The 21,933-nt window shown below is 49.9% G+C and overlaps 1 protein-coding gene across 1 annotated transcript in view; it reads left to right on the top strand.

Moving 5' to 3' along the window:
* LOC120921176 (lens fiber membrane intrinsic protein-like) overlaps positions 1-18,502 on the top strand; it is a 34,580-nt gene extending 16,078 nt beyond the window's left edge. Inside the window, exons 3-5 of the mRNA XM_040333890.1 lie at positions 7,694-7,834; positions 15,420-15,554; positions 18,314-18,502. Coding sequence (XP_040189824.1) covers positions 7,694-7,834; positions 15,420-15,554; positions 18,314-18,381 — 344 coding nt within the window. The 3' untranslated portion in view covers positions 18,382-18,502. The remainder of the gene's footprint in view (positions 1-7,693; positions 7,835-15,419; positions 15,555-18,313) is intronic.
* Positions 18,503-21,933: the final 3,431 nt, after the last annotated feature.

The following is a 21,933-nucleotide window of genomic DNA, read 5'->3' as shown; positions in this document are numbered from 1 at the left end:
GTGCCACCAATTGTCACCACTGTGCCACCAATTGTCACCACTGTGCCCATCAATTGTCACCACTGTGCCCATCAATTGTCACTGTCCAGACATCCATCCACCTCAGAGCCTTATTGTATATGAAACCTGCTGGGACTTGTAGTTCTCCATCTTCTCATGGAGAAGATGGAGATTGGAGAACTACAAGTCCCAGCAGATTATACATACAATATGGCTCTGAGGTGGATGGGTGTGGATTGCATGCACCTATCAATCCCGGGGGTGTGCAGGATCGGATAACACTGTTATCTGATCCTGCCCCCCCCCCCCCCGGGGATTGATAGGTGCATGCAATCCACACACCCATCCACCTCAGAGCCTTATTGTATGTATAATCTGCTGGGACTTGTAGTTCTCCAATCTCCATCTTCTCCATGAGAAGATGGAGAACTACAAGTCCCAGCAGTCTAACTACAATAACAGGCTCCAATCGGGATGGGGATCAAGTAGTGCAGGATTGGCTTGATCGCCCCCAAAGTCATCAGCCGTGACGTGACACAACAACCCAGGCAGGCATCCATCGGCTTACCGTTCCGCTCGGGCTGTATGAAATGATGTGCGCTCCCGCGTGACGTCACTTCCGCTTTTCGTCTAAAAGACGAATGGCCGGAAGTAACAATGCTCCCGCCTCCCAGCGCCAATAGAAGCACTGTCAGGGGGACGGGAAGCTCATCAGCGCTTTGCAATGCGCTCGATAGGCGGGGATTGAAAAGCCGCATATGAAGCACCATGTATGCAATCTAAAGATTGCATTGATACGGCGCTTCATAGGGCAATGGTGGCCGGCGCTCAAACATGTTTTAAATAAAGGAAAAAAAAAAAAATTCAAGTTTCTTAAAGGGGCAACTGAAAAAAAAAAAATATATATATATATATATATATATATATATATTTTTGTGCCTACAGGAGGGGGGCGGCGCCCGGGCGCCCCCTATGGGCGGGCCGCCACTGAGTACAAGTCTAGATATATCTGGATTCCCCCTGATAGGAATCATGAGAACTCAAGGAGCAAAGGGATTAGTATCCAAGTTTTATGCAGGCCAAGATACGGGACTCTCCGCTTCAGATTAAGAGGCAAACGGTAGGTCCATCTATGACGGAGGAGATTTGGGGGGAAGCCTGCAAACCACATTGGACAGTATCACCCGCAAGCAATAATAGATTGGTACAGTTTTCCATAATACACCAGGTTTATCTTACACCGTATAAACGAAGCCTGATGGGGGAGGAGTAAACGCCGAGTGTCACCTCCCACGGGCGGACTTCCAGCACATGATATCCGGCATCAGTAGATATTGGAGAGGTTTTGGATATATTATCAGAAGTGGTGGGGGAGGCATCCCATTTTCTCCAGAAGTATGTCTATTGGGGTTAATCGAGAGTCAGAGGTGGAATGTAAATGCTAAGACTTGTCTACAAGAAACTTTATTTATGGCCCGCAAATTGTACTTGGATGGATGCAACCTACGCCTCCTTCGAAGGGACGACCTACACCTCCTTGGGGGGGGGGGGGTAAACCAAATCCTTCTATATGAGAAACTATTGTACGATCATAGAGGGACACCCCAGAAATATTATAGAGTTTAGGATGAGTGGTTGAACTCGGGTTAACTCTTAGTGGTGAAAAAGTAGAAGAGGGGCACTAATAGAAGGAAATTCTGATTATTGGAAGTCAGTAAAAAGGGGGGAGGGGCGCTGCAACCAGGGTAACGGGGTTGTTTGTCTTTATTGTTTTGTTTCCTTTTTGTTATCTGTTGTTTTTTCTTTTTCAAGGTGGAATGTAATGGATAATGACACTTTGTTTCTGTTGATGTGGTTGTATTTATGAAATGGGAAAAGATTTAATGAAGAAACATAATAATATTGACGGATGTAGACATGTGAAAGAATAAAATAAAAACGTATTTTGTGAAAGTATAAAATGCTGAGGGAGTGGAAGCTGAAAGGATACGTGTGCTAAAAGACAACCGGCCCTTTTATTTGTGTAGGACTTGGGCTCTGTGTAATTTTATAAATTGTTTACAGGTATGACGGAATTAAGTATGGCATTATGGGAAGTGTTAGGTATGGAGGTATGGTTAGGGTTAGGTGTGTAGTTAGGGTTAGGTGTGGAGTTATGGTTAGTGTTAGTTGTGGAGTTATGGGAAGTGTTAGTTGTGGAGTTATGGTTAGTGTTAGGTGTGGAGTTATGGTTAGTGTTAGGTGTGGAGTTATGGTTTGGGTTAGGTGTGGAGTTATGGTTAGTGTTAGGTGTGTAGTTATGGTTAGGGTTAGGTGTGGAGTTATGGTTAGTGTTAGGTGTGGAGTTATGGTTAGGGTTAGGTGTGGAGTTATGGTTAGTGTTAGGTGTGGAGTTATGGTTAGTGTTAGGTGTGGAGTTATGGTTAGTGTTAGGTGTGGAGTTATGGTTAGGGTTAGGTGTGGAGTTATGGTTAGTGTTAGGTGTGGAGTTATGGTTAGTGTTAGGTGTGGAGTTATGGTTAGTGTTAGGTGTGGAGTTATGGTTAGTGTTAGGTGTGGAGTTATGGTTAGTGTTAGGTGTGGAGTTATGGTTAGTGTTAGGTGTGGAGTTATGGTTAGTGTTAGGTGTGGAGTTATGGTTAGTGTTAGGTGTAGAGTTATGGTTAGTGTTAGGTGTGGAGTTATGGTTAGTGTTAGGTGTGGAGTTATGGTTAGTGTTAGGTGTGGAGTTATGGTTAGGGTTAGGTGTGGAGTTATGGTTAGTGTTAGGTGTGGAGTTATGGTTAGTGTTAGGTGTGGAGTTATGGTTAGTGTTAGGTGTGGAGTTATGGTTAGTGTTAGGTGTGGAGTTATGGTTAGTGTTAGGTGTGGAGTTATGGTTAGTGTTAGGTGTGGAGTTATGGTTAGTGTTAGGTGTGGAGTTATGGTTAGTGTTAGGTGTGGAGTTATGGTTAGGGTTAGGTGTGGAGTTATGGTTAGTGTTAGGTGTGGAGTTATGGTTAGTGTTAGGTGTGGAGTTATGGTTAGTGTTAGGTGTGGAGTTATGGTTAGTGTTAGGTGTGGAGTTATGGTTAGTGTTAGGTGTGGAGTTATGGTTAGTGTTAGGTGTGGAGTTATGGTTAGTGTTAGGTGTGGGGTTATGGTTAGTGTTAGGTGTGGAGTTATGGTTAGTGTTAGGTGTGGAGTTATGGTTAGTGTTAGGTGTGGAGTTATGGTTAGTGTTAGGTGTGGAGTTATGGTTAGGGTTAGGTGTGGAGTTATGGTTAGTGTTAGGTGTGGAGTTATGGTTAGTGTTAGGTGTGGAGTTATGGTTAGTGTTAGGTGTGAGTTATGGTTAGTGTTAGGTGTGGAGTTATGGTTAGTGTTAGGTGTGGAGTTATGGTTAGTGTTAGGTGTGGAGTTATGGTTAGTGTTAGGTGTGGAGTTATGGTTAGTGTTATGTATGGCGTCATGGTTAGTGTTAGGTGTGGAGTTATGGTTAGTGTTAGGTGTGGAGTTATGGTTAGTGTTAGGTGTGGAGTTATGGTTAGTGTTAGGTGTGGAGTTATGGTTAGTGTTAGGTGTGGAGTTATGGTTAGTGTTAGGTGTGGAGTTATGGTTAGGGTTAGGTGTGGAGTTATGGTTAGTGTTAGGTGTGGAGTTATGGTTAGTGTTAGGTGTGGAGTTATGGTTAGTGTTAGGTGTGGAGTTATGGTTAGTGTTAGGTGTGGAGTTATGGTTAGTGTTAGGTGTGGAGTTATGGTTAGTGTTAGGTGTGGAGTTATGGTTAGGGTTAGGTGTGGAGTTATGGTTAGTGTTAGGTGTGGAGTTATGGTTAGTGTTAGGTGTGGAGTTATGGTTAGTGTTAGGTGTGGAGTTATGGTTAGTGCTAGGTGTGGAGTTATGGTTAGTGTTAGGTGTGGAGTTATGGTTAGTGTTAGGTGTGGAGTTATGGTTAGGGTTAGGTGTGGAGTTATGGTTAGTGTTAGGTGTGGAGTTATGGTTAGGGTTAGGTGTGGAGTTATGGTTAGTGTTAGGTGTGGAGTTATGGTTAGGGTTAGGTGTGGAGTTATGGTTAGTGTTAGGTGTGGAGTTATGGTTAGTGTTAGGTGTGGAGTTATGGTTAGTGCTAGGTGTGGAGTTATGGTTAGGGTTAGGTGTGGAGTTATGGTTAGTGTTAGGTGTGGAGTTATGGTTAGTGTTAGGTGTGGAGTTATGGTTAGTGTTAGGTGTGGAGTTATGGTTAGTGTTAGGTGTGGAGTTATGGTTAGTGTTAGGTGTGGAGTTATGGTTAGTGTTAGGTGTGGAGTTATGGTTAGTGTTAGGTGTGGAGTTATGGTTAGTGTTAGGTGTGGAGTTATGGTTAGTGTTAGGTGTGGAGTTATGGTTAGTGTTAGGTGTGGAGTTATGGTTAGTGTTAGGTGTGGAGTTATGGTTAGTGTTAGGTGTGGAGTTATGGTTAGTGTTAGGTGTAGAGTTATGGTTAGTGTTAGGTGTGGAGTTATGGTTAGGGTTAGGTGTGGAGTTATGGTTAGTGTTAGGTGTGGAGTTATGGTTAGTGTTAGGTGTGGAGTTATGGTTAGTGTTAGGTGTGGAGTTATGGTTAGGGTTAGGTGTGGAGTTATGGTTAGTGTTAGGTGTGGAGTTATGGTTAGAGTTAGGTGTGGAGTTATGGTTAGTGTTAGGTGTGGAGTTATGGTTAGTGTTAGGTACGGAGTTATGGTTAGTGTTAGGTGTGGAGTTATGGTTAGTGTTAGGTGTGGAGTTATGGTTAGTGTTAGGTGTGGAGTTATGGTTAGTGTTAGGTGTGGAGTTATGGTTAGTGTTAGGTGTGGAGTTATGGTTAGTGTTAGGTGTGGAGTTATGGTTAGGGTTAGGTGTGGAGTTATGGTTAGGGTTTTGATTAGGGTTAGGGTTATGTATGGCATCATGGTTAGTGTTAGGTACGGAGTTATGATTGGTGTTATGGTTAGTGTTAGGTACAGAGTTATGGTTAGGGTTATGTATGGCGTCATGGTTAGTGTTAGGTGTGGAGTTATGGTTAGTGTTAGGTACGGAGTTATGGTTAGGGTTATGTATGGCGTCATGGTTAGTGTTAGGTGTGGAGTTATGGTTAGTGTTAGGTGTGGAGTTATGGTTAGTGTTAGGTGTAGAGTTATGGTTAGGGTTAGGTGTGGAGTTATGGTTAGGGTTAGGTGTGGAGTTATGGTTAGTGTTAGGTGTGGAGTTATGGTTAGTGTTAGGTGTGGAGTTATGGTTAGGGTTAGGTGTGGAGTTATGGTTAGGGTTAGGTGTGGAGTTATGGTTAGTGTTAGGTGTGGAGTTATGGTTAGTGTTAGGTGTGGAGTTATGGTTAGTGTTAGGTGTGGAGTTATGGTTAGTGTTAGGTGTGGAGTTATGGTTAGGGTTAGGTGTGGAGTTATGGTTAGGGTTTTGATTAGGGTTAGGGTTATGTATGGCATCATGGTTAGTGTTAGGTACGGAGTTATGATTGGTGTTATGGTTAGTGTTAGGTACAGAGTTATGGTTAGGGTTATGTATGGCGTCATGGTTAGTGTTAGGTGTGGAGTTATGGTTAGTGTTAGGTACGGAGTTATGGTTAGGGTTATGTATGGCGTCATGGTTAGTGTTAGGTGTGGAGTTATGGTTAGTGTTAGGTGTGGAGTTATGGTTAGTGTTAGGTGTAGAGTTATGGTTAGTGTTAGGTGTGGAGTTATGGTTAGTGTTAGGTGTAGAGTTATGGTTAGTGTTAGGTGTGGAGTTATGGTTAGTGTTAGGTGTGGAGTTATGGTTAGTGTTAGGTGTAGAGTTATGGTTAGGGTTAGGTGTGGAGTTATGGTTAGGGTTAGGTGTGGAGTTATGGTTAGTGTTAGGTGTGGAGTTATGGTTAGTGTTAGGTGTGGAGTTATGGTTAGGGTTAGGTGTGGAGTTATGGTTAGGGTTAGGTGTGGAGTTATGGTTAGTGTTAGGTGTGGAGTTATGGTTAGTGTTAGGTGTGGAGTTATGGTTAGGGTTAGATGTGGAGTTATGGGAAGCGTTAGGTGTGGAGTTATGGTTAGGGTTAGATGTGGAGTTATGGGAAGCGTTAGGTGTGGAGTTATGGTTAGTTGTGGAGTTATGGGAAGTGTTAGGTGTGCAGTTATGGTTAGTGTTAGGGTTAGGTGTGGAGTTATGGTTAGTGTTAGGTGTGGAGTTATGGTTAGGTGTGGAGTTATGGTTAGTGTTAGGTACAGAGTGATGCTTAGGGTTAGGTGTGGAGTTATGGTTAGTGTTAGGGTTAGGTGTGGAGTTATGGGAAGTGTTAGGTGTGGAGTTATGGTTAGTTGTGGATTTATGGTTAGTGTTAGGTGCGGATTTAGGGTTAGTGTTATGTATAGCATCATGGTTAGTGTTTGGTGTGGAGTTAGGGTTAGGTGTGGAGTTAGTGTTAGGTGTGGAGTTATGGGAAGTGTTAGGGTTAGGTGTGGAGTTATAGTTAGGGTTAGGTGTGGAGTTATGGTTAGTGTTAGGTGTAGAGTTATGGTTAGGGTTAGGTGTGGAGTTATGGTTAGGGTTAGGTGTGGAGTTATGGTTAGTGTTAGGTGTGGAGTTATGGTTAGGGTTAGGTGTGGAGTTATGGTTAGGGTTAGGTGTGGAGTTATGGTTAGTGTTAGGTGTGGAGTTATGGTTAGGGTTAGATGTGGAGTTATGGGAAGCGTTAGGTGTGGAGTTATGGTTAGGGTTAGGTGTGGAGTTATGGTTAGTGTTAGGTGTGGAGTTATGGTTAGGGTTAGATGTGGAGTTATGGGAAGCGTTAGGTGTGCAGTTATGGTTAGTGTTAGGGTTAGGTGTGGAGTTATGGTTAGTTGTGGAGTTATGGGAAGTGTTAGGTGTGCAGTTATGGTTAGTGTTAGGGTTAAGTGTGGAGTTATGGTTAATGTTAGGTGTGGAGTTATGGTTAGGTGTGGAGTTATGGTTAGTGTTAGGTACAGAGTGATGGTTAGGGTTAGGTGTGGAGTTATGGTTAGTGTTAGGGTTAGGTGTGGAGTTATGGGAAGTGTTAGGTGTGGAGTTATGGTTAGTTGTGGATTTATGGTTAGTGTTAGGTGCGGATTTAGGGTTAGTGTTATGTATAGCATCATGGTTAGTGTTTGGTGTGGAGTTATGGTTAGGTGTGGAGTTAGGGTTAGGTGTGGAGTTAGTGTTAGGTGTGGAGTTATGGGAAGTGTTAGGGTTAGGTGTGGAGTTATAGTTAGGGTTAGGTGTGGAGTTATGGTTAGTGTTAGGTACAGAGTGATGGTTAGGGTTAGGTGGGGAGTTATGGTTAGTGTTAGGGTTAGGTGTTGAGTTATAGTTAGGGTTAGGTGTGGAGTTATGGTTAGTGTTAGGTACAGAGTGATGGTTAGGGTTAGGTGGGGAGTTATGGTTAGTGTTAGGTGTGGAGTTATAGTTAGGGTTAGGTGTGGAGTTATGGTTAGTGTTAGGGTTAGGTGTGGAGTTATAGTTAGGGTTAGGTGTGGAGTTATGGTTAGTGTTAGGTACAGAGTGATGGTTAGGGTTAGGTGGGGAGTTATGGTTAGTGTTAGGGTTAGGTGTGGAGTTATGGTTAGGGTTAGGGTTATAGAGAAGAGCTTGGTTGGGATATGCTGGTGGAGGGTCATTACTACAGATTTATGGCAGAGAAGAATGCACCAAATTTACTCTCTAATTTTCTCTTCCATTTGCTTGTATTCAGCGTTCTGGGACGCCACCCGTGCATTCATGTTGTTGTCTATCCTGTCCAGTTTTGCTGGAATAATCCTCGGCCTTACTGCTTTCTCCAGTGGGGCCAAATCTGCTAGAACCCGCTCTGCAGGAGTCACATTACTGGTTGCAGGTAAGTGTTACCTAATGTCCTGGCTACCATCACAAAGAAAGGTATGCCAGAATTTGTGCCATATATATATTATTTTATACAGGATAAAGCACCAGCACTTTGCACAGCCCCTCCAATATAAAGGGAGAATTCAATGCAAAGGGGTTAGGTAGGCCCCGCTCACAAGAGCTTACAATCTATTCTCATGAAGATCCTTTGAAAAGCTTTTTTCCTTTTTTATATAAATTCATCCATCAAGCAGCAATGAACGGTTATCTATCAGTCTGATCTCTTCTGGCATCTGCCAGTGCTGCAATGCTGCCAACATCCACAGTGTCCTCGTCCATTCCCAGCGAGTGTCTTATACACCTCCATCCACTAGGTGTCAGCAGACTGTAAGTAGAACATTGTAGACAGATTTATACAGGGGAATTGTGAACATGGCTTCAGTCAGGTCTGATCGTCTTATTCCCTCGGCTCCATCACTTTTACCTCGAAAGAATCGCCTGTAAGTTCCCCTCGTCCAAAGTTCTGTTTTCAGCCAGGCAAGTAAAATATAAAGAGTACCTGTTGGACTCTCTGAAGTCTTTGAATTCAGCCTATTCCAGGAATTGGAGGAGAAGCTTCTTCAGATGCAGAGGAATGAATGGTGGTGGTGGAGGCCTTGTGACACAGAAGTCCAGACTTACTAAAGAGGCCGTGTGCGTCCCTATTGGCTGGATGAAGCCACAGACATCAGACGCTTTCTTCTGGGTCCGACCCGTTAGAAGCATTGAAATGGGGTCTCATAGTACGTGGGATGTGGGGGGACGGACCTGGAAGGAACGTGGACTTCAGACCAGTCATTGTTTAAAGAGGGAAATGAAATCTCAATTACAAAGTGTGAGCAAAAGTTTAATTTCTCAAACAATGGACAGCAACGTATCGAGGCCTTCCCGGTCCTTGTATCAAAGCCTTCCCGGTCCTTGTATCGAGGCCTTCCCGATCCTTGTACCGAGGCCTCCCGATCCTTGTACCGAGGCCTTCCCGGTCCTTGTATCGAGGCCTTCCCGATCCTTGTACCGAGGCCTCCCGATCCTTGTACCGAGGCCTTCCCGGTCCTTGTATCGAGGCCTTCCCGGTCCTTGTATCGAAGCCTTCCCGATCCTTGTATCGAAGCCTTCCCGGTCCTTGTATCAAAGCCTTCCCGGTCCTTGTATCGAGGCCTTCCCGGTCCTTGTATCGAAGCCTTCCCGATCCTTGTATCGAAGCCTTCCCGGTCCTTGTATCAAAGCCTTCCCGGTCCTTGTATCGAGGCCTTCCCGGTCCTTGTATTGAGGCCTTCCTGGTCCTTGAATCGAGGCCTTCCCGGTCCTTGTATCAAAAGCCTTCCCGATCCTTGTATCGAAGCCTTCCCGGTCCTTGTATCAAAGCCTTCCCGGTCCCTGTATCGAGGCCTTCCCGGTCCTTGTATTGAGGCCTTCCCGATCCTTGTATCGAAGCCTTCCCGGTCCTTGTATCGAGGCCTTCCCGATCCTTGTACCGAGGCCTCCCGATCCTTGTACCGAGGCCTTCCCAGTCCTTGTATCGAGGCCTTCCCGGTCCTTGTATCGAAGCCTTCCCGATCCTTGTATCAAAGCCTTCCCGGTCCTTGTATCGAGGCCTTCCCGATCCTTGTACCGAGGCCTCCCGATCCTTGTACCGAGGCCTTCCCGGTCCTTGTATCGAGGCCTTCCCGGTCCTTGTATCGAAGCCTTCCCGATCCTTGTATCGAAGCCTTCCCGGTCCTTGTATTAAAGCCTTCCCGGTCCTTGTATCGAGGCCTTCCCGGTCCTTGTATTGAGGCCTTCCCGGTCCTTGAATCGAGGCCTTCCCGGTCCTTGTATCGAAGCCTTCCCGATCCTTGTATCGAAGCCTTCCCGGTCCTTGTATCAAAGCCTTCCCGGTCCCTGTATCGAGGCCTTCCCGGTCCTTGTATTGAGGCCTTCCCGATCCTTGTATCGAAGCCTTCCCGGTCCTTGTATCGAGGCCTTCCCGATCCTTGTACCGAGGCCTCCCGATCCTTGTACCGAGGCCTTCCCGGTCCTTGTATCGAGGCCTTCCCGGTCCTTGTATCGAAGCCTTCCCGATCCTTGTATCAAAGCCTTCCCGGTCCTTGTATCAAAGCCTTCCCGGTCCTTGTATCGAGGCCTTCCCGATCCTTGTACCGAGGCCTTCCCGGTCCTTGTATCGAAGCCTACCCGGTCCTTGTATCGAAGCCTTCCCGATCATTGTATCGAGGCCTTCCCGGTCCTTGTATCGAAGCCTTCCCGATCCTTGTATCGAAGCCTTCCCGGTCCTTGTATCGAGGCCTTCCCGGTCCTTGTATCGAGGCCTTCCCGGTCCTTGTACCGAGGCCTTCCCGGTCCTTGTTCGAGGCCTTCCCGGTCCTTGTATCGAAGCCTTCCCGATCCTTGTATCGAAGCCTTCCCGGTCCTTGTATCGAGGCCTTCCTGGTCCTTGTATCGAAGCCTTCCCGATCCTTGTATCGAAGCCTTCCCGGTCCTTGTATCGAGGCCTTCCCGATCCTTGTATCGAAGCCTTCCCGGTCCTTGTATCGAGGCCTTCCCGGTCCTTGTATCGAGGCCTTCCCGGTCCTTGTATCGAAGCCTACCCGGTCCTTGTATCGAAGCCTTCCCGATCATTGTATCGAGGCCTTCCCGGTCCTTGTATCGAAGCCTTCCCGATCCTTGTATCGAAGCCTTCCCGGTCCTTGTATCGAGGCCTTCCCGGTCCTTGTATCGAGGCCTTCCCGGTCCTTGTATCGAAGCCTTCCCGGTCCTTGTATCGAGGCCTTCCCGGTCCTTGTATCAAGGACTTCCCGGTCCTTGTATCGAAGCCTTCCCGGTCCTTGTATCGAAGCCTTCCCGGTCCTTGTATCGAGGCCTTCCCTGTCCTTGTACCGAGGCCTTCCTGGTCCTTGTATCGAAGCCTTCCCGGTCCTTGTATCGAGGCCTTCCCGGTCCTTGTATCGAAGCCTTCCCGGTCCTTGTATCGAAGCCTTCCCGGTCCTTGTATCGAGGCCTTCCCGGTCCTTGTATCGAGGCCTTCCCGGTCCTTGTATCGAAGCCTTCCCGGTCCTTGTATCGAGGCCTTCCCGGTCCTTGTATCGAGGACTTCCCGGTCCTTGTATCGAAGCCTTCCCGGTCCTTGTATCGAAGCCTTCCCGGTCCTTGTATCGAGGCCTTCCCGGTCCTTGTATCAAAGCCTTCCCGGTCCTTGTACCGAGGCCTTCCCGGTCCTTGTATCGAAGCCTTCCCGGTCCTTGTATCGAAGCCTTCCCGGTCCTTGTATCGAGGCCTTCCCGATCCTTGTATCGAGGCCTTCCCGGTCCTTGTATCGAGGCCTTCCCGGTCCTTGTATCGAAGCCTTCCCGGTCCTTGTATCGAGGCCTTCCCTGTCCTTGTACCGAGGCCTTCCTGGTCCTTGTATCGAAGCCTTCCCGGTCCTTGTATCGAGGCCTTCCCTGTCCTTGTACCGAGGCCTTCCTGGTCCTTGTATCGAAGCCTTCCCGGTCCTTGTATCGATTGTGAAAAGCCCCCACGTGTTTTCCACAATTGTGAGACAAGCGAAAAGGCTTTTCTTTCCAGAGGGACGGCGCTGTGCCGAAGGGAACGGTTTGCACGTGAAGGTAGATGATAGATATAGGGGGACTCAGGCCAAAGAATAACACTCCAAAGATTTGGTTTGAAAAGCTGCATAAGAAGTGGGGAATAACGGGGCGGCAATGTGACCCGACTGAATGGCCAGCAGGCTTGTGATTGGGGTGCACTAAATGAAGAAACACCCACTGAGAGATCTTCTGAGATCTACCGAGATCTACCGAGATCTACCTACCAGCAGCTCACAAAGGGAATTCAAAATGGAGAGGTTTGAGGAGATGAGGTATAAATCAAGCAGGTTTGACCCCTGAGGGTGACTGAGGCCTGGGAAGGTGATTTTTCCACATACACAGAAATTTCACAGCCCCCCCCCCATCTACTGTATCTCTGTGAATGGAATGGTCGTCCTCAAGGCCTGGTACATGTGGGGTCCAGATAACTCCCTCCAAACAGAGCCAAAATAACACAATTAATCAAGATACAGAAATAGGTGACTGTCCAGCGACTGGAAGTATTTACACCCCCGTCTACGATTAATGATTACCCACCTGATCGTGAAGAAGACCGGATTCCATGTCAGTAGACTATTGTACTACCCAGATCTATTCTGTACATTATAGCCTGGTCAGTACATTCTCTATAATACTATATACACTGTAGATATAAAGTGGGGAGGGGGGGGGGGGGAATACCGATCGTCTCCCCTGAAGATTGTTACATAGAAATGAAGGGTCTATCATTTCTCTCATAGGTGTATTTATATGATAGAGACAGAATATCAACCAAAACTCCAGAGAGGTCACATGATACAAATGTTATAAATGGAGGAAAATAAGTATTTGACCCCCTTAGTAGTTGGGGGAGGTTCCTTGGTAGTTGGGGGAGGTTCCTCAGTAGTTGGAGGAGGTTCCTTAGTAGTTGGGGGAGGTTCCTTAGTAGTTGGGGGAGGTTCCTTGTTGGGAAGCACAGAGGTCAGACGTTTCTTGTAGTTGGTGATCAGGTCACCACACATCTCAGGAGGGATTTTCTCTTCTTCTTGAGCCCCTCCTTTGTTGCCTTGGCGATATGTTTTGGGTCATTGTCATGCTGGAAGACCCGTCCATGACCCATCTTCAGTGTTCTGTCTGAGGGAAGAGGGTTCTCCTCCAAGATCTTACAATACGTGGCCCCGCCCATTGGCCCCTCAATGCGGCAAAGTCGGCCTGGACCTTTATCAGAGAAACCCCCCAAATCCTCATGTTTCCCCCTCCCCCGTGTGACTGTAGGGAGGGAGTTCTTAGGGTCATAGTCACCATTTTTCTTCCTCGAAACACGGCGAGTCGAGTTGATGCCAAAGAGATGAATTTTGGTCTCATGTGACCTCAGAACTTTCTCCCGATCTTTTCTGACCTCAGAACTTTCCCCCGATCTTCTCTGACCTCAGAACTTTCTCCCGATCTTCTCTGACCTCAGAACTTTCCCCCGATCTTCTCTGACCTCAGAACTTTCTCCCGATCTTCTCTGACCTCAGAACTTTCTCCCGATCTTCTCTGACCTCAGAACTTTCTCCCGATCTTCTCTGACCTCAGAACTTCCTCCCGATCTTCTCTGACCTCAGAACTTCCTCCCGATCTTCTCTGACCTCAGAACTTTCTCCCGATCTTCTCTGACCTCAGAACTTCCTCCCGATCTTCTCTGACCTCAGAACTGCCTCCCGATCTTCTCTGACCTCAGAACTTCCTCCCGATCTTCTCTGACCTCAGAACTTTCTCCCGATCTTCTCTGACCTCAGAACTTTCCCCCGATCTTCTCTGACCTCAGAACTTTCCCCCGATCTTCTCTGACCTCAGAACTTTCTCCCGAACTTCTCTGACCTCAGAACTTTCTCCCAATCTTCTCTGACCTCAGAACTGCCTCCCGATCTTCTCTGACCTCAGAACTTCCTCCCGATCTTCTCTGACCTCAGAACTTTCTCCCGATCTTCTCTGACCTCAGAACTTTCTCCCGATCTTCTCTGACCTCAGAACTTTCTCCCGATCTTCTCTGACCTCAGAACTTCCTCCCGATCTTCTCTGACCTCAGAACTTTCTCCCGATCTTCTCTGACCTCAGAACTTTCCCCCGATCTTCTCTGACCTCAGAACTTTCTCCCGATCTTCTCTGACCTCAGAACTTTCTCCCGATCTTCTCTGACCTCAGAACCATCTCCCGATCTTCTCTGACCTCACAACTTTCTCCCGATCTTCTCTGACCTCAGAACTTCCTCCCGATCTTCTCTGACCTCAGAACTTTCTCCCGATCTTCTCTGAATCATTTAGATGTTCATTGGGAGACTTCAGACGTTCTGTACTTGTGTCTTCCTGAGGAGAGGGCCTTGTGGGGGCTGCAGGATTTCATTGTGTCCCCAATGGTGTGTTTGGTGACTGTGGTCCCAACCACCTCCCATGTAGTTCTGGGCTGATGCCTCACTTTTCTCATGATCACATGTCTGGGTTTCAGGCAATCTGAAACCAGGACATTTGATTCAATACCCGGAATGCCCGGGTGAATTCTGGACAGGTGGCAACCCTACACCTAGACTGGGGGGTCCTAAAAGGCTCCCCTCGATTGGATAATATTTTCATAAAAAGTGGATCGTTCTTGTCCCCCATACCATTTTTCTTCACCCTCCTTTCTGGGTTCCCCGCCGTTGTCTTCCCCCAATCTTGCTGTCCTTCATGAATAGATGAGAAAGACACAGAAATCCCAGAGCCGAGGTTCAGGGAAGGTTGGTGCGTCTGCTTGTCCTACTCGGGATGACGGCAAGAATTAGCACTAAGCCGACCCGGGGCCCAGTCCTATACACTGGACAATAATTCTACACTAATAGTGGCCCCTGTACTGCACTCAGCAATCCATGGGGCCACTCCTGCAAAGGTCTCTGGGTTTAGCCAATCAATGGATGTCATAATATCTAGAAGGTTGTGTATTTGTAGTTTAGGAGCCACAGGGCCCCCCATATAGTTCCCTACAGTCAGGGTTGGGGACTCCGTAGTGAGGAGTAGGTACTTAGGAAGCCCCTAGAATAGTGAGGGCCACAGATAGCTAGGAAGTGACAAGTCTGAACCCCAATAGTGTGGGGCATCATCTGTATGTCTAGCCCTGTGGAAGTCTACCTAGGATGCAGTACAAGGTCCATGGCATGGAAATAGGCCCCTTTAAGGGTCCAGCTCATGGGAGTGTCCCCTCCCCCCCCCAGAGAGGAAGTAATTATCAGGCGAACCCCTAAAGGTATGGCGCTGATCTCTGCTGCTTGTGGTGTCGGAAATATTCCATCTCCTGACCTCAAGAGGAGAACTTTTTCTGAAAACAAAACTTGTCCTGAACTGGGGTGCAGTGAGGCCCGAGGAAAATATGGAATGGGGTGCTGACATGGCCCGTCCTGGGGCCTCCTGGGGCCGCCTCTGTAGTGGTGTTTAGGGGACAATCCCATGTGTAAAACTAAGGAGACCACCTTATGAAGGATACATATCAGAATGTAAGGGGCCCCCCCCACCCCATGGATGGTACACGTGGAGGACACGGAGCTCACACACGGTGGGTACAATATATTTATTGGGACGCCGGCCTTTACACACATGAACTTTATTTTTGAAAAAGTAAAAGTTTAAAAGTAGAAAACCAGAGCGGAACACACATGTGAAATGTGATGAATTAGAGTGGAGACTGTGAGCCAGGCCTTCTCATCCAACATCAGTGCCTGACCTCACAAATGGTTAAACATTCCCATAGACACCCCCCTAAACCTTGTGGACCGCCTTCCCATAGACACACCCCTAAACCTTGTGGACGGCCTTCCCAGAAGAGGTGAAGGTGTTATAGCTGCAAAGGGGGCGGGGTCCAACTCAATATTGAACCCTCCGGACAAAGACTGGGGGGTCATGTGCGTGTAAAGGACAGCGTCCCAATACTTTTGGTGATGTAATGTGTTATATATGGTATGCTGTGACCTCCTCTTCTCCTCTGCAGGCTTCTTCGCTCTCCTGGCCCTGTCCGTATACACCGGGGTGACCGTGAACTTCTTCGGGAAGCGATATGCTGATTGGCGATTTTCCTGGTCCTATATTCTGGGCTGGATCGGAATTATTCTTACTGTGTCCGCAGGTATGAGAGTTTTCCATGTATAGAGGAACGTTTCCTCCAGCATGCTCCTCACACTGTACCATTGTTCCTCACACTGTACCATTGTTCCTCCAGCATGCTCCTCACACTGTACCATTGTTCCTCTAGCTGCTCCTCACACTGTACCATTGTTCCTCAAGCATGCTCCTCACACTGTACCATTGTTCCTCTAGCATGCTCCTCACACTGTACCATTGTTCCTCACACTGTACCATTGTTCCTCCACCATGCTCCTCACACTGTACCATTGTTCCTCCGGCATGCTCCTCACACTGTACCATTGTTCCTCAAGCATGCTCCTCACACTGTACCATTGTTCCTCTAGCATGCTCCTCACACTGTACCATTGTTCCTCAAGCATTTTCCTCACACTGTACCATTGTTCCTCAAGCATGCTCCTCACACTGTACCATTGTTCCTCCAGCATGCTCCTCACACTGTACCATTGTTCCTCCGGCATGCTCCTCACACTGTACCATTGTTCCTCAAGCATGCTCCTCACACTGTACCATTGTTCCTCTAGCATGCTCCTCACACTGTACCATTGTTCCTCAAGCATGCTCCTTACACTGTACCATTGTTCCTCTAGCATGCTCCTCACACTGTACAATTGTTCCTCCGGCATGCTCCTCACACTGTACCATTGTTCCTCCAGCATGCTCCTCACACTGTACAATTGTTCCTCCGGCATGCTCCTCACACTGTACCATTGTTCCTCCAGCTGCTCCTCACACTGTACCATTGTTCCTCAAGCATGCTCCTCACACTGTACCATTGTTCCTCTAGCATGCTCCTCACACTGTACCATTGTTCCTCCAGCTGCTCCTCACACTGTACCATTGTTCCTCAAGCATGCTCCTCACACTGTACCATTGTTCCTCCGGCATGCTCCTCACACTGTACCATTGTTCCTCAAGCATGCTCCTCACACTGTACCATTGTTCCTCTAGCATGCTCCTCACACTGTACCATTGTTCCTCTAGCTGCTCCTCACACTGTACCATTGTTCCTCAAGCATGCTCCTCACACTGTACCATTGTTCCTCCGGCATGCTCCTCACACTGTACCATTGTTCCTCAAGCATGCTCCTCACACTGTACCATTGTTCCTCTAGCATGCTCCTCACACTGTACCATTGTTCCTCCAGATGCTCCTCACACTGTACCATTGTTCCTCAAGCATGCTCCTCACACTGTACCATTGTTCCTCAAGCATTTTCCTCACACTGTACCATTGTTCCTCAAGCATGCTCCTTACACTGTACCATTGTTCCTCTAGCATGCTCCTCACACTGTACAATTGTTCCTCCGGCATGCTCCTCACACTGTACCATTGTTCCTCCAGCTGCTCCTCACACTGTACCATTGTTCCTCTAGCATGCTCCTCACACTGTACCATTGTTCCTCTAGCATGCTCCTCACACTGTACCATTGTTCCTCCAGCATGCTCCTCACACTGTACAATTGTTCCTCCGGCATGCTCCTCACACTGTACCATTGTTTCTCAAGCATGCTTCTCACACTGTACCATTGTTCCTCTAGCATGCTCCTCACACTGTACCATTGTTCCTCAAGCATGCTCCTCACACTGTACCATTGTTCCTCTAGCATGCTCCTCACACTGTACCATTGTTCCTCTAGCTGCTCCTCACACTGTACCATTGTTCCTCAAGCATGCTCCTCACACTGTACCATTGTTCCTCCGGCATGCTCCTCACACTGTACCATTGTTCCTCAAGCATGCTCCTCACACTGTACCATTGTTCCTCTAGCATGCTCCTCACACTGTACCATTGTTCCTCTAGCTGCTCCTCACACTGTACCATTGTTCCTCAAGCATGCTCCTCACACTGTACCATTGTTCCTCCGGCATGCTCCTCACACTGTACCATTGTTCCTCAAGCATGCTCCTCACACTGTACCATTGTTCCTCTAGCATGCTCCTCACACTGTACCATTGTTCCTCCAGATGCTCCTCACACTGTACCATTGTTCCTCAAGCATGCTCCTCACACTGTACCATTGTTCCTCAAGCATTTTCCTCACACTGTACCATTGTTCCTCAAGCATGCTCCTTACACTGTACCATTGTTCCTCTAGCATGCTCCTCACACTGTACAATTGTTCCTCCGGCATGCTCCTCACACTGTACCATTGTTCCTCCAGCTGCTCCTCACACTGTACCATTGTTCCTCTAGCATGCTCCTCACACTGTACCATTGTTCCTCTAGCATGCTCCTCACACTGTACCATTGTTCCTCCAGCATGCTCCTCACACTGTACAATTGTTCCTCCGGCATGCTCCTCACACTGTACCATTGTTTCTCAAGCATGCTTCTCACACTGTACCATTGTTCCTCTAGCATGCTCCTCACACTGTACCATTGTTCCTCAAGCATGCTCCTCACACTGTACCATTGTTCCTCAAGCATGCTTCTCACACTGTACCATTGTTCCTCAAGCATGCTCCTTACACTGTACCATTGTTCCTCAAGCATGCTTCTCACACTGTACCATTGTTCCTCAAGCATGCTCCTCACACTGTACCATTGTTCCTCAAGCATGCTCCTCACACTGTACCATTGTTCCTCCGGCATGCTCCTCACACTGTACCATTGTTTCTCAAGCATGCTCCTCACACTGTACCATTGTTCCTCACACTGTACCACTGTTCCTCCGGCGATGGGAAATCCTGGAGAGACGATCGATTGACTGATTGATCTCTGTGTTTTCTGCTTCCAGGAATCTTCCATCTCTGTGCCTACGCCAGAAGCAGCCCCCAGGATGTGGGCAATGTGTCCAGCGGATGAGACCCTTCCAGCTCCTCCCCCTTTATTATCTGTGACCCGGCCCCCGCGGGGAGAGTCACATGGATCCGCAGCACCTCCCCCGCTGTCTCTGTATTCACCGTTTTTCTATTTTGTATGAAGACACTTGCTTTTATACTGTGTATGGACTGACTGTGTCTAGCCAAGATCTCTCACTGGACTGCAGTTTGAATATTGATGAAATGATCTAGAAAATGTCTCGGTGTCAATAAAATCTACAAGTAAAAGCGCTTTCTGATCATCGATATGTTGGGATTGAAGTGTATGTACCGCCATGGTTGTCGTTAAGTAGAGAACTCTGTCTGTGTATCATTGGAGACATTTCCCTTCACTTCCTGACCCCGAGACACAACAGGAAGTTAGAGAAAATCTGTGATGGGGTTCCCCTCTGAGGAAAGCGTCCCGCTGGAAGACTAGCACTTACCTCTTATTCTGAGGATAAGTAACATCTGTAGCGCCCCCCCTGGGTCCTCTAAAGGCAGGGCGCCACCTCCAGAGACAGGGAGAGAGTTGGCATTTACCCCGGGGCCGCGCTCATGGCAGAGTCCAGGGCCGCGTCCAGGGCAGAGTCCAGGGCCGAGTCCAGGGCAGAGTCCAGGGCCGACTCCAGGGCCGAGTCCAGGGCAGAGTCCAGGGCCGCATCCAGAGCAGAGTCCAGGGCCGACTCCAGGGCCGAGTCCAGGGCAGAGTCCAGGGCCGCATCCAGAGCAGAGTCCAGGGCCGCATCCAGAGCAGAGTCCAGGGCAGAGTCCAGGGCCGAGTCCAGGGCAGAGTCCAGGGCCGAGTCCAGGGCAGAGTCCAGGGCCGAGTCCAGAGCAGAGTCCAGGGCCGAGTCCAGGGCCGCATCCAGGGCAGAGTCCAGGGCAGAGTCCAAGGCCGCATCCAGAGCAGAGTCCAGGGCCGAGTCCGGGGCCGAGTCCAGGGCCGAGTCCAGGGCAGAGTCCAGGGCCGAGTACGGGGCCGAGTCCAGGGCCGAGTCCAGGGCAGTGTCCAAGGCCGCATCCAGAGCAGAGTCCAGGGCCGAGTCCAGGGCAGAGTCCAGGGCAGAGTCCAGGGCCGAGTCCAGGGCCGAGTCCAGGGCAGAGTCCAGGGCCGAGTCCAGAGCAGAGTCCAGGGCCGAGTCCAGGGCCGAGTCCAGGGCAGAGTCCAGGGCAGAGTCCAAGGCCGCATCCAGAGCAGAGTCCAGGGCCGAGTCCAGGGCAGAGTCCGGGGCCGAGTCCAGGGCAGAGTCCGGGGCCGAGTCCGGGGCCGAGTCCAGGGCCGCATCCAGAGCAGAGTCCAGGGCCGAGTCCAGGGCAGAGTCCAGGGCCGAGTCCAGGGCAGAGTCCAGGGCCGAGTCCAGGGCAGAGTCCAGGGCCGAGTCCAGGGCAGAGTCCAGGGCCGAGTCCAGGGCAGAGTCCGGGGCTGAGTCCAGGGCAGAGTCCAGGGCAGAGTCCAGGGCCGAGTCCGGGGCAGAGTGTGGAGATCTGGGTGTGTCCTGAACAGGAAGAGGACAGCGGGGAGCATTAAAGTTCACTGAGAGGAACAGGCCTCTGCCACAGGCCTGACAACTTGAGATTTGTGAAATTAGATTGAGTGAATCCTCCCAGTCAGTTCAGAGAGTGTCACCCACTGACAGCTTAAGCGTACCTGTCATACGGTGTGGTGACCGGATCCCTGATGGTTCGTCTGGGCCTCCCGGACAACCTCTAGTTCTAGGTTCTCCCGAGCCAATCCCCCATCGCACAGCTCCCGGCTTAGGATCCTCTCAACAGAAGTTTGGGACCCAGCCAGTCGCTGGGGCCCCTCTCTTGGTTGGGATGAGGCTCCGCATGGTGCGTGACCCCAGTAAAGCAGGCCACGGTGGCGGGGCCCATGGATGCGCGCACCCTGAAGGTGGATGACGCACCTGGAACTCGGGCCCCGCACAGAACGGCCCAAAAGCGGTTGCCCAGATATATCCCCTCCCAGCATGCCCAACGAGGGAAGAACTCCTCTGATTGGCTGCTGGGAGAAGGTGGGTCTGTCAGAACCCCTCTAGCGCTAGCTGCCGCCCGGGGGTGATAAGGCACCCCCGGAGCGCAGACTGACCCACAGGACAAATTCTGAAAAATTGGCAACAGCCTAAATTTCCATAACTGTGAATGGGAGTAAACAAATCCTCCCATTCCCCACTAACTTTAGCGTAGCGCCCGCACTGAAAGTAAGGGGGCTCTACAATTGTCTGGTGATGGGTGGAACTACTACACCCAGCGACCCCACTGGGGCGCCACTACAAAACATTCTCTGCAGGTGAATATTCCAAAGAGAGCGATTGAATGTCGGGTGAAAATCACGTCGTGTCTCATCGCGTTTTCTCTCTCAGAAGAAACCAGCCGGGTGATTCATCCTCAATCAGAGCAGACAGGCAGTTAGTCACCCCAGAAAACCTCGCTCACCCTTCATATGTCAGGCAGCCTCGGACCCCGACCAGCCTTGGCCCCGGGCCCCGACCAGCCTTGGCCCCCGACCAGCCTTGGCCCCGGGCCCCGACCAGCCTTGGCCCCGGGCCCCGACCAGCCTTGGCCCCGACCAGCCTTGGCCCCGGGCCCCGACCAGCCTTGGCCCCGGGCCCCGACCAGCCTTGGCCCCGGGCCCCGACCAGCCTTGGCCCCGGACCCCGACCAGCCTTGGCCCCCGACCAGCCTTGGCCCCCGGGCCCCGACCAGCCTTGGCCCCAGGCCCCGACCAGCCTTGGCCCCAGGCCCCGACCAGCCTTGGCCCCCGGGCCCCGACCAGCCTTGGCCCCGGGCCCCCGACCTGCCTTGGCCCCAGGCCCCCGACCAGCCTTGGCCCCAGGCCCCGACCAGCCTTGGCCCCGGGCCCCGACCAGCCTTGGCCCCGGGCCCCGACCAGCCTTGGCCCCCGACCAGCCTTGGCCCCCGGGCCCCGACCAGCCTTGGCCCCGGGCCCCGATCAGCCTTGGCCCCGGGCCCCGATCAGCCTTGGCCCCGGGCCCTCACCCTGACAACTCCGCACAGGCAACTCACATTCCCAACTTTATCTTACAAACCATCAGCAAAGTCCTGCGATGTCTTTCTGGATTCATGTGAATGTTCTAGATCAGTGGTCTCCAAACTGCGGCCCTTTGCTTGCCTTTATCCGGCCCTTGGAGCACTACCCCTCCCACTGATACGAGACATTATTTTGCCACCTGACATCAAGGGGCATCATTTCTCCCACTGACACCAATGACGGGACACTATTCCTCCCACTGACACCAATGATGGGACACTATTCCTCCCACTGACACCAATGATGGGACACTATTCCCCCCACTGACACCAATGATGGGACACTATTCCCCCCACTGACACCAATGATGGGACACTACTCCTCCCACTGACACCAATGAGGGGACACTACTCCTCCCACTGACACCAATGATGGGACACTATTCCCCCCACTGACACCAATGATGGGACACTATTCCCCCCACTGACACCAATGATGGGACACTATTCCTTCCACTGACACCAATGATGGGACACTATTCCTCCCACTGACACCAATGAT

Source organism: Rana temporaria, chromosome 13 (genome assembly GCF_905171775.1).
Source record: "Rana temporaria chromosome 13, aRanTem1.1, whole genome shotgun sequence".
In the NCBI taxonomy this organism is placed as follows: domain Eukaryota; kingdom Metazoa; phylum Chordata; class Amphibia; order Anura; family Ranidae; genus Rana; species Rana temporaria.
This window is presented reverse-complemented; position numbering and strand designations above follow the sequence as displayed.